Source organism: Mizuhopecten yessoensis, unplaced genomic scaffold, assembly GCF_002113885.1.
Source record: "Mizuhopecten yessoensis strain PY_sf001 unplaced genomic scaffold, ASM211388v2 scaffold10347, whole genome shotgun sequence".
Taxonomy (NCBI): Eukaryota; Metazoa; Mollusca; class Bivalvia; order Pectinida; family Pectinidae; genus Mizuhopecten; species Mizuhopecten yessoensis.
Window position 1 is genome coordinate 197,778 of NW_018408501.1, and position 11,319 is coordinate 209,096.

Consider the following 11,319-nt stretch of genomic DNA (forward strand, 5'->3'; position numbering starts at 1 on the left):
ACAACCCTCCCAAACAGACGAGAGCCCAAACAAGTTTAATCCACAACCCTCCCAAACAGACGAGAGCCCAAACAAGTGTAATCCACAACCCTCCCAAACAGACGAGAGCCCAAACAAGTGTAATCCACAACCCTCCCAAACAGACGAGAGCCCAAACAAGTGTAATCCACAACCCTCCCAAACAGACGAGAGCCCAAACAAGTGTAATCCACAACCCTCCCAAACAGACGAGAGCCCAAACAAGTGTAATCCACAACCCTCCCAAACAGACGAGAGCCCAAACAAGTGTAATCCACAACCCTCCCAAACAGACGAGAGCCCAAACAAGTGTAATCCACAACCCTCCCAAACAGACGAGAGCCCAAACAAGTGTAATCCACAACCCTCCCAAACAGACGAGAGCCCAAACAAGTGTAATCCACAACCCTCCCAAACAGACGAGAACCCAAACAAATTCCTAAAACAGACGAGAGTCCAAACAAGTGTAATCCACAACCCCCTAAAACAAGTATAATCAACAACCCTCCCAAACAGACGAGAGTTCAAACAAGTTAAACAACAACCCTCGCAAACAGCTGTGTGTTGTCACACTCGGAACAGGCACTGTAGTATAAACCAATGATTCAGTTTCGCCGCATCAACAATCAAAGACATCGTTAAGACTCAATTACCATGCCTTGTATTTATGCGAACCCCTCTCTGTTTAAATTAACAGCTATCCGAACATATTTTGGCAATATTTATCAGAAATCAAGGTATCGAGTAACACCAGCACCGCCAAGATAGGCACATCAACTCTTACGTTGTGCATTTTTTCAATATTTTCTTTGACAACTTACATTTTCTTTTCTCTAGATAAGGCGGGTGATACGTCTTGTCAGTAGTATCAGAAGCGTCCTGATCCGCCTATCTGTAACGGAACATAGCTTGATAAACGGCACGGATCTCGGATCAAGTTTCCTTTATACTTCAATTCCATGTTATCATTTGAGTTGTGAGATGTTCAATCTGGGCTGTTGTTTATAGCGCCCTCCTCGTCGATTGCATAAAGCACGCACACTCTCATCCTCGAAATCTAACGGTTTCCCTCTCGAATTACATATCATCTAGGACCCCTGGAATATGTCATGACGAAATCGAAGGATCTTTATTATACTGCTCGGATTTTGGCTAAATTGACAAAAAACAACCAGAATACTTTAAGTAATAAACAGTTAGTAATTTTATCAAATTATGAATCATCATGGCTAAAATAAGTGAAAAGAATTTTTTGAAGAATGCGGTCTGATACATATATACATTGGCTAAAGAGTACCATATTTTATAAACTAAAAGAAAAATGTATATCAAACTGGGGAAATGAAATGTATACCTCTCCGAAAGGAATCAACTAAAGAATATTTAATTATTAGAACTCCCTCCGAAACTAGCCAAAGCGTATTTTAAGGCTAGAACATGTAATACTAAATTACCAATTGAAAGTGGTAGGTGGTTCAATATACCACGTGAAAATAGATTATGTAGTTTATGTTATTTAAGAGAAATTGGAGACGTATTTCATTATTTGTTTACATGTACACATCAACCAATACTCAATAGTAGGCGAAAACGTATGTCCAGATATTATTATGAAAGACCAAACACATTTAAATATCATACATTATTCAATTATGTAACACAACATGAATTGACATCATTGGCTAAATGTATTACCGATATTAATTACATAATTAATTTACAATACTAATGTCCATCCTGTTCCACCATGTATTATTGTCACCCATTTGTATATATGTATTCTCTACACTGTATTGTGTATGAGAATAAAACAATTGTCATTGTCATTGTAGTAGACTAGTCTCTGATGCTTTTGAAGATGGCAGGCTTTTAATGTCGCTCCTCTGTAATCGTCAAAGGACAGGTATCAGCCTGGCAATTTGGTCATGTTTATATACTTGAAACCGAATGAATAACCTACCCCGCGCGGCCTCCGATTTATTTTCATTACATATTCTAGGGGTGCGGAGAAGATATCTTTCCGACCATGTTTTGGTCATTTTAAGCAGGAAATAATTCAAAGTTGGTCGGAATGTTTACGATGGGATGACAAGCAGGTGGTACTGACCAAATTATCCATTATTATTTTCATTTCATGTCTCAAAAATAAAAATAAACTTTTCATGTAACCGTTAAGTTCATTTGGCTTCTGTCTGCCTTCCTGACAAAAATATCTTATTGATCCTACGGACAACAGGGCATTTGAAGTATCTCTTATCCCGTTACTCCTACAAGGTTTCGTCATGTTTTGTTGCCAATGTCTAAATATCTTTTCAAATGAAATGACTAACTGCCATAGACATTTCCCCATGTTCTCCTGATTTCAATTTGACTCCCTTAATTACTAAGTCCACGCAAACTTTATAACAGCTCTTACGTATACGTATAGCCTGGTACTGAGGCTGATCACAGCGCGCGCTCGGTGATGAAGAGACACAAAGTATCGAGGAATTTAACCGCTGTCCTAGATAAGGATCTGTGGTAAAATATCCTAATAACTCGCCAAGCCTTAATAACACCGTTAACATCGTTACACATGGAATACTGACAGTCGTGTGTGGGCATGTCTGTTTAAACTGATCACGTGATGACGGCACTCGGTGAATTACGGGAAGTGTCGTGATTTATCTCCATCTATCGTCCGGAATCTGGTGTGGCATGTGAAGAGAATATATATAAATAGGTAAAGGTGGGGGCCACACAGACATACAACAGGTTCACAGAACAGTACATATTAGATTTAGGTAAAGCCCCTGCATATGTACATAAAACAAAACAAGCATTCGAAGCGTGAGAAAAATACTGTGGTATTTATAGAGAATCACATCAAAATATGCTTGAAGTTCGTAATCTAGGCTGGCCGTCACGACTTTCGAAATGCGAAAGCAAATGTACAAAACCTTTCGGATACAGGATTAGGCTGTAACTTTCTATCATCATATATCAAAAGAAAACGAAAAAGTTTCTGAACAGCTTCCTAGCGTTTTACCTCTGGAGAGGTTCATCAGTGGTAAAAAAACGTTTGAGGTCCAACAAACTCTTAGAACTACCATACACGATAGTTCTCAGTTAAACTTTGGAACAGGACCCGTTGTTTGGTTCTGAAGTAGGTATACTTTCGGTTCTTAAACGTTGCCCAGTATTTAATATGGGCATAGCTAAGGGCTCTTTGCTTGTCATTGTCAAAATAGCCAATGTCACTCCAGTTCACAAGAAAGGTACAAACCCGGACGGAAATCATTCTAGATCTATTTAAATTCTTTCTATAATTTCTCAGATATCAGAAAAAACATAAGCATGCATCTCTATAAATATGTAATTAAACCTTACGTGCTGTTAAAAACTCATGAACACAATTCTCGATCATCTACTGCAAATATTTAACTTATGTGTGGCCCCAAATCCAAACTGTTTAAAAAACTCATTCCAATATTCGGGCGCAATCATTTGGAACGACAACCCAAGACATGGAATTATCTAAGACTCAGAAACTTTTCTAAATGTCAATACAGTGTACATATGTTAATATTGCTGTTAATGTAAATGTTTGATATTCTATTGAATTGTAACAGTGTACATATATGGCTGTTTAACTTCATTGTTATACATACGTAGAAGATCATTTAAAAGATCGGTGTGATCCTTAAAAGTGATTCTCTATAAATAAAGTAATAATCATAAATATTAAAAGTTGATATAAATTTCAATGAGCTGATATGCAGTCGAATGACCATGCGTAATGCCAGGCTGATGCTTAAATTAAAAAAAAAAAGAATTTCACTTGTTCAAAAACTGACCCAGAAGTAGATGATAGAGAAAATAGCTTATAATTAAATGGAAAATGCCTGTCACTTTTTAAAAATTAGTGGAATTCCTTTTGCCGTTTTCCATATATTCACATAAACACCTGTCGATAAGAATATATTTAAAATAATTTCAAAGGCAATACAAATGATTTGCGAGGCATTTCTTAACATACGGTGACTGATTCTCTCCTCGCCTGAGGCCTTGTCGAGCTTCAGTAACTGTAGAACGTCTCGTGTTTCAATATAGTTTACTCTGTTATCAGTGTTTAGCTTGGTGATCGGAACCGTAATGTTACTGTCATCTTCTCAAGTTATATTACAAAAATAGTCATTGAATTAGTTACTTCGCCACTTATAACGTCACTGTTCCAAACAGGATCTACAAGAGTAGGTGTCGATTGTGAGGAACCAGACGATTGCATTAATTGTTTAATACGTCTACAATGAGATTTGGGATCAGAGGACGACTGCTTGATAAGAATCAACTATGTGCGTTTATTATGGTGGAATACATATCGAGGATAAGAAAAGGCTGGAAAATAAATCACGAAAGCCGCTTTGGCACGAATTAATCAGCATTTTCGAATCCCGAGTAATATATATCTAACCATAACATACAAATATATTTAAAGAATATATCTATTCTACCAAGTCAAAATGAAAATAGTGCTTTCTTTTCTACCACGTTGTCTTTACACTGGAAACCACCTGGCAAGAGAATAAGAGGCAGACCGAGAACAACAAGGAGGATAATAGCTTCACTATTAGAATAATTGAGATATTCTATGGGCCAAGTTAAATCCCTTACATCCAAACCCTACTGAATGATGCACAATATTGCCAAGGACAGAGGAATATGGCGGCAATTTGTTCCAACGGAGACGGAAAGGAAAAGTATGCAAGGTGACCTAGATAATCCAATTAATTTGCACGCGGAAACCTTTACGACACGACGCTTATGTCTCCATTTCACAAGCTGTGCGTTTTTACTATTTCTGGTGTTGTGGGCCGTTATACTATTTTGTCTGTGTAACCGGTACTGTTTGGGAAACATCATATAATGACACATACTTTGTTGATTTATCGTAAATATACAAGAAACGAGAAAAACCAACGAAGGTGCATCGTGTCCGCTGACTGAGCTCAACCCTTCGCCGTGACCAAAGCTACTTTAACGCCAAAAAATGTTGACATTTTTTGTTTTGGAAAGAATCTATTTGGTACATCTATTCTAAATCGCTATCTCCGATTTTCGGTATGAAAACCACACTTGCTTCCTTTTCAGTGACCATTGATGCTTTATCCCAGATGTTTATTTCAATCCATTAAAAGCACATGTCTACCGACATCGCTCGTTTTTTCAACACCTAGGTAGGTCCAAGTTCGGCTGAACAGTCTTACAGTGAGCTTGTCCGTTGTTTTTAGAAGATCTACAGGTAACAAGTAAATAACTGTAGAAAAGGTTTTGTTCGTTAACAAATCTTTAAATAGATTTTAAGAAATGGATGCATGTGCCCTCATTCGACAAGGAAACAAGTCCAGTCGTTTATCTGTTTACATTTGCAATACTACGGAAGGTGGAGTGGTGTTACGAAGAGCGCTGCGTGTGAGTGATCTGTTTGAAACTTATTCGTGCAATGCGCATGGCTTATCGTCCAAAAATGCATGTTTGTTATTCAATGAAATAAGAAATTTGTGGTTATATCGCAGACATAATAAAATCATCAATAATACCGTCATTATTTGAATAAAATTAATCTTATTACGCTGCGATTTGAATTTATATTTGAAAGATATTTGGTTGACTTGGCGATTTTGTGTAGCCTCTCTCGAAAGATCTTTTCTACTTCTACTAATTCTTCTTTCGGAAGTCATCCAAGGTTTTTGATTATATGGAATAAGCGTATTTGCAAAATTTCGAAAAGCATCGGTAAGTCTAGTGGTTCAACAACAGTTTACCAATTATTTATGATGAAATAGTTAAAAACTTTGACAGAGGCAAAGACCCTAGGATGGTCTTTCTGTGAAATCAGTAAGGTGTGTTTGATAGAGTTTGGCACGATCGCCTAATTTTTAAGTTTAGATAATATGGAGAAAGTGATAACATGCTTAAACGACTTTCTTCATAGTAGACTGATAAGAGACAGAGAGTGGTCAAGGGGAGAAAAAACCTAACTGCAAAACCTTACAGGAAGGGGTACAGCAGGGGTACAGCAAGGGTACAGCAGGAATACAGCAAGGGTCAGTTTTAGGGACATACCTATTGTTATCATGTATCAACGATGTTAAAAATTTGGTTTCTAATGTCAAGTTGTACATTATGTATATGGTCTTATTGAGGGAAACAGACAGGATACTATTGAGAAGTTAAATGGAATTTGCGAAATGTCCTATGTGGGCAAATAAATTGGGAATTATTTCTAATCCGGCTAAAATAGAGACTCTCCTTCTTAAGACGAATAGACTCCGATACGTTGCATCCTAATTTATTTTTAATAGCTTATATGGAACTATATTTTTATACAAAAGAAGACATATACATAAATATGGTATATTTTTGAAGATTTTTGATAAGAGATGTCCCACTCATGTGTACGAACCAATCCAGGCATATATCAATCATTACATTGAATATTAACATTTTTTTCGTCACAATAGACTATTCCAAGTGCCAATAGTAAGATCCCAACATTATAATACTAGTATTTTCACGAATTTTATGTCTGAATGGAATAATCCAGCCTGTCTGTTCCCTACGATGACATCAATTGGAGCCATAAAAAGAACCATTTTATACACTTGATACAGATACTCAATCCCGATGTACTATTGTTTTTAAATATCATGGTTAATATTACCCATGTCAATTAAGAAATCGTGTTAGTAATTTGAACTCGGATCTATTGAATTCGCACTTAAACAATAGCCCTGCCTGTAAGTGGGGTTATCCCACCAAAGATTATGTTCATTTCTTCCTCCATTGTCCTTTTTATAACAAAAGAATATCCCTCATTAGCTCCATATCCGATCTGAGCGATACACTTTTCTGTATGGTTGAATATAACTCTTTTGGAGACGATTTAGATAAATATTTTGGATGTTGCAAGTTTATATTTAATTTTTCTTGTTTTCTAATATTTGTCTTTTTTGTTACTGGTATTGGTCCTAGAGTTCCAGCTCAGTATGGTGTGAGTTTATGGACAGTGTGTCTGAGCTGGTCTCCAGTTTACGTCTGACCGACCGGCCGTTATTTGTAGAAACCGCTTCATATTACTTGTACTTGTAACAATTGCTGATTCGATAATACCTAATAAAATTTCATATTAATACCTCTATTTTTGTATAAAGGGCTGTATATTTCTACTTAAATGTATGTGTATAAAGAGAATGTTTTTATAGGCTTTGCCTGTTACCCAATTCCTTTGGTATTGTGAGACGTACTGTCTCTTGATAACTTCTAAAAAGGCTTGTGCATTTCAAGAACCTGTCCATTCTAACCAAATTTAGCGAAGTCACAAGGTGTTAGATTTGAGATACCTCACTATATATACAATTTGAATATAGTCTTTGTTTTCACTGAATAACATGATTTTCAGCTTTACAAATTACACACATTTTGGCATCGGGTTACAGTAATAAAACCAACCCTGAAGAACATAGATGTACACAGGTAATATATAACAGGAATTATAGATCCCATCCCGTAAATAAACCAGATAAAACTTATCACAATAAAACGTTAACGTGAACTTAATTGTTCGAATAGTTAATATGTAGGAGAGGTAAGTAATGATAAAAAACCACTTTAATTTATAACGTCTTCCCCTCGAATAAGTACTGCTTCTTCCGGTTCTTCTGTTTCTTTTTATACTTTCTTGTTCGTGCTATAACTTTTAAACCTTTGAAGGTAACACAGCTACTGTGCATTAATTGTTTTATGTTTACTTAACAGGGGAGGTAAGTACCAATAAACGTTACTTTGAATTTAATTGTTTTATACTTACATGTATTCCGATAAATGAACTGTTTACTTATTTTGAGTTAAACTTATGTAGGAGTGGCTGAACACAAAAAATATATTATGAACGAAATTGTTTTGAGTTTCATTATACCGGTGGGTAGGCACCAAGAAAAGGTACTTTGAACCTAACTGTTTTTTTTTTATAATTATCAAGCCGGGGAACTGGCCACCAATCATTAAATCACGGTAAACTTTAATGCCTTCTTAATGTTTGTTATACCAATATGTCTGTGCTGTATAAGGGTCAGACAGATAGCTCCTTATCACCAGGTCGTGTGTCTCGTGTAGGAGTAAGGCACACAGAACGTCGACCTTTATAATTATACTATGTAAACATCTGACATGGTTACCATTGTCTCTTTATCAGTGCTCTTTTCCATGTTATTTGGTTTCGCGGTTTCTGTTAAATTTGGTTTTGCGGTTTCTGTTAAATTTGGTTTCACGGTTTCTGTTAAATTTGGTTTCACGGTTTCTGTTAAATTTGGTTTCAGTTTTTGTTAAACTTGGTTTCACAATTTTAGTTTAAATTTCACAGTTTTTATGCACCTGTGATCTGACCAACGTGATTTGGTTACACTATGTGGCAAACAACATTTATATGTGCTCTGTGATGTCCATGTAATTTGGTTTCAAAGTTCCCGTCCCTTCACCGGTGATCTGTCCAATATAATTTAGCTCCAACCTGTGACCTTTCCCAAGTTATTTCGTTTATTTTTTTCTGTCTATCCCCCTATGGTTTTTCCCACGTGTAGGGCCTTAGTTCCGCAAACTTTCTTTAAACCGATTGCTACCTATTTACGTCATACGTGTAACACACCGACAGCTTCACATGATGGTTCGGCCTAGATACCGGGTCAAGTTCGGCCCATGATAGCGGGGCAAGTTCGGCCCGTGATAGCGGGGCAAGTTCGGCCCATGATAGCGGGGCAAGTTCGGCTCATGATACCGGTGCAAGTTCGCTCCATGCAACTCATAAACAAATCGTTAAGTTTACTGAAAAATCTGACGTTGCATGCTTTATGACGTCATAATCTTACCCAAGACTGCATGTCTGTACGTACACGTTCGGCTAGCCAAACTTCCGACATAAAGAGTAATAAAATTCTTCAAATACGGACTGTCCCTTTGTTATTACTTTATGAAAGGTCGTGAAATTTCTGTTCCAAATGGTGTACATATGTATATTCACATAAGTTTCAACGAATGTCCTACTGCCCATATCCTATCGTATGTATCGACGGTGGTATGTGACTGAGAATCGACTGTTAAACTTTGCTTCATCCACCCAGATTAGGAATAGAGGACAATTATAACTACACTTATTTTCAATTTCAGAAACATGCTATTTCTAATAATGTATCTACTTATATCAAATCAACATAACAAGTAACTGGCGATAAGAGATATCGGACATGCTGCAATGCAATTCCCATTTTATGCAACTGGACGTATAAGTCCCACTAAAAGTATAGTCAGCTTAACACAAGCATCCCTGAGGACCCGTCCCAACCATCATCGGTAAGTATGCTCAACTTAATTCCAGCATCCCTAAAGACTCGTCCCAACCATCATCGGTAAGTATGGTCAATTTAAGTCCAGCCTCTCTGAAGACTCGTCCAAACTATCATCAGTAAGTATGATCAACTTAATTCCAGCCTCTCTGAAGATTTGTCTCAACCATCATCAGTAAGTATGGTCAACTTAATTCAAGCCTCTCTGAAGACTCGACCCAACCATTATCAATAAGTATGGTCAACTTAATTCCAGCCTCTCTTAAGAGTCGTCCCAAACATCATCAGTAAGTATGGTCAACTTAATTCCAACCTCTCTGAAAAGTCGTCCCAACAATCATCAGTAAGTATGGTCAACTTAAGTCCAGCCTCTCTGAAGACTGGTCCCAACCATCAGTAAGTATGGTCAACTCAATTCCAGCCTCTCTGAAGAGTCGTCCCAACCATCATCAGTAAGTATGGTCAACTTAATTCCAGCCTCTCTGAAGACTCGACCCAACCATTATCAGTAAGTTTGGTCAATTTAATTCCAGCCTCTCTGAAGACTTGTCCCAACAATCATCAGTAAGTATAGTCAACTCAATTCCAGCCTCCCTGAAGAGTTGTCCCAAAAATCATCAGTAAGTATGGTCAACTTAATTCCAGCCTTTCTGAAGACTTGCCCCAACAATCATCAGTAAGAATGGTCAACTTAATTCCAGCCTCTATGAAGACTTGCCCCAACCATCATCAGTAAGTATAGTCAACTTAATTCCAGCCTCTCTGAAGACTCGTCCCAACCATCAACAGTAAGTATGGTGAACTTAATTCCAGCCTCTCTGAAGATTCGTCCCAACCATTATCAGTAAGTATGGTCAACTTCATTCCAGTCTCTCTGAAGACTTTTAATAACCATAATCAGTAAGTATGGTCAACTTATTTCCAGCCTCTCTGAAAAGTTGTCTCAACCATTATCAGAAAGTATGGTCAACTTAATTCCAGCCTCTCTGAAGACTCGTCCCAACCATCAACAGTAAGTATGGTGAACTTAATTCCAGCCTCTCTGAAGATTCGTCCCAACCATTATCAGTAAGAATGGTCAACTTAATTCCAGCCTCTCTGAAGACTTGTCCCAAACATCATCAGTAAGTATGGTAAACTTAATTCCAGCCTCTCTGAAGATTCGTCCCAACCATCAACAGTAAGTATGGTGAACTTAATTCCAGCCTCTCTGAAGATTCGTCCCAACCATTATCAGTAAGAATGGTCAACTTAATTCCAGTCTCTCTGAAGACTTGTCCTAACCATCATCAGTAAGTATAGTCAACTTAATTCCGGCCTCTCTGAAGACTTTTACTAACCATTATCAGTAAGTATGGTGAACTTAATTCCAGCCTCTCTGAAGATTCGTCCCAACAATCATCAGTAAGAATGGTCAACTTAATTCCAGTCTCTCTGAAGACTTGTCCTAACCATCATCAGTAAGTATAGTCAACTTAATTCCGGCCTCTCTGAAGACTTTTACTAACCATTATCAGTAAGTATGGTGAACTTAATTCCAGCCTCTCTGAAGACTTTTACTAACCATAATCAGTAAGTATGGTCAACTTAATTCCAGCCTCTCTAAAGACTCGTCCCAACCATGATCAGTAAGTATGGTCAACTTAATTCCAGCGTCTCTGAAGAGTCGTCCTAAACATCATCAATAAGTATGGTCAATTTAATTCCAGCCTCTCTGAAGACTCGTCCCAACCATCATCAGTAAGTATGGTCAACTTAATTCCAGCCTCTCTGAAGTCTCGACCCAACCATCATCAGTAAGTATGGTCAACTTAATTCCAGCCTCTCTGAAGAGTCGTCCTAAACATCATCAGTAAGTATGGTCAATTTAATTCCAGCCTCTCTGAAGACTCGTCCCAACCATCATCAGTAAGTATGGTCAACT

The 11,319-nt window shown here is 37.5% G+C and overlaps 1 protein-coding gene across 1 annotated transcript in view; it reads left to right on the forward strand.

Moving 5' to 3' along the window:
- LOC110460280 (salivary glue protein Sgs-4-like) overlaps positions 1-514 on the forward strand; it is a 16,443-nt gene extending 15,929 nt beyond the window's left edge. Inside the window, exon 2 of the mRNA XM_021513104.1 lies at positions 18-514. Coding sequence (XP_021368779.1) covers positions 18-514 — 497 coding nt within the window. The remainder of the gene's footprint in view (positions 1-17) is intronic.
- Positions 515-11,319: the final 10,805 nt, after the last annotated feature.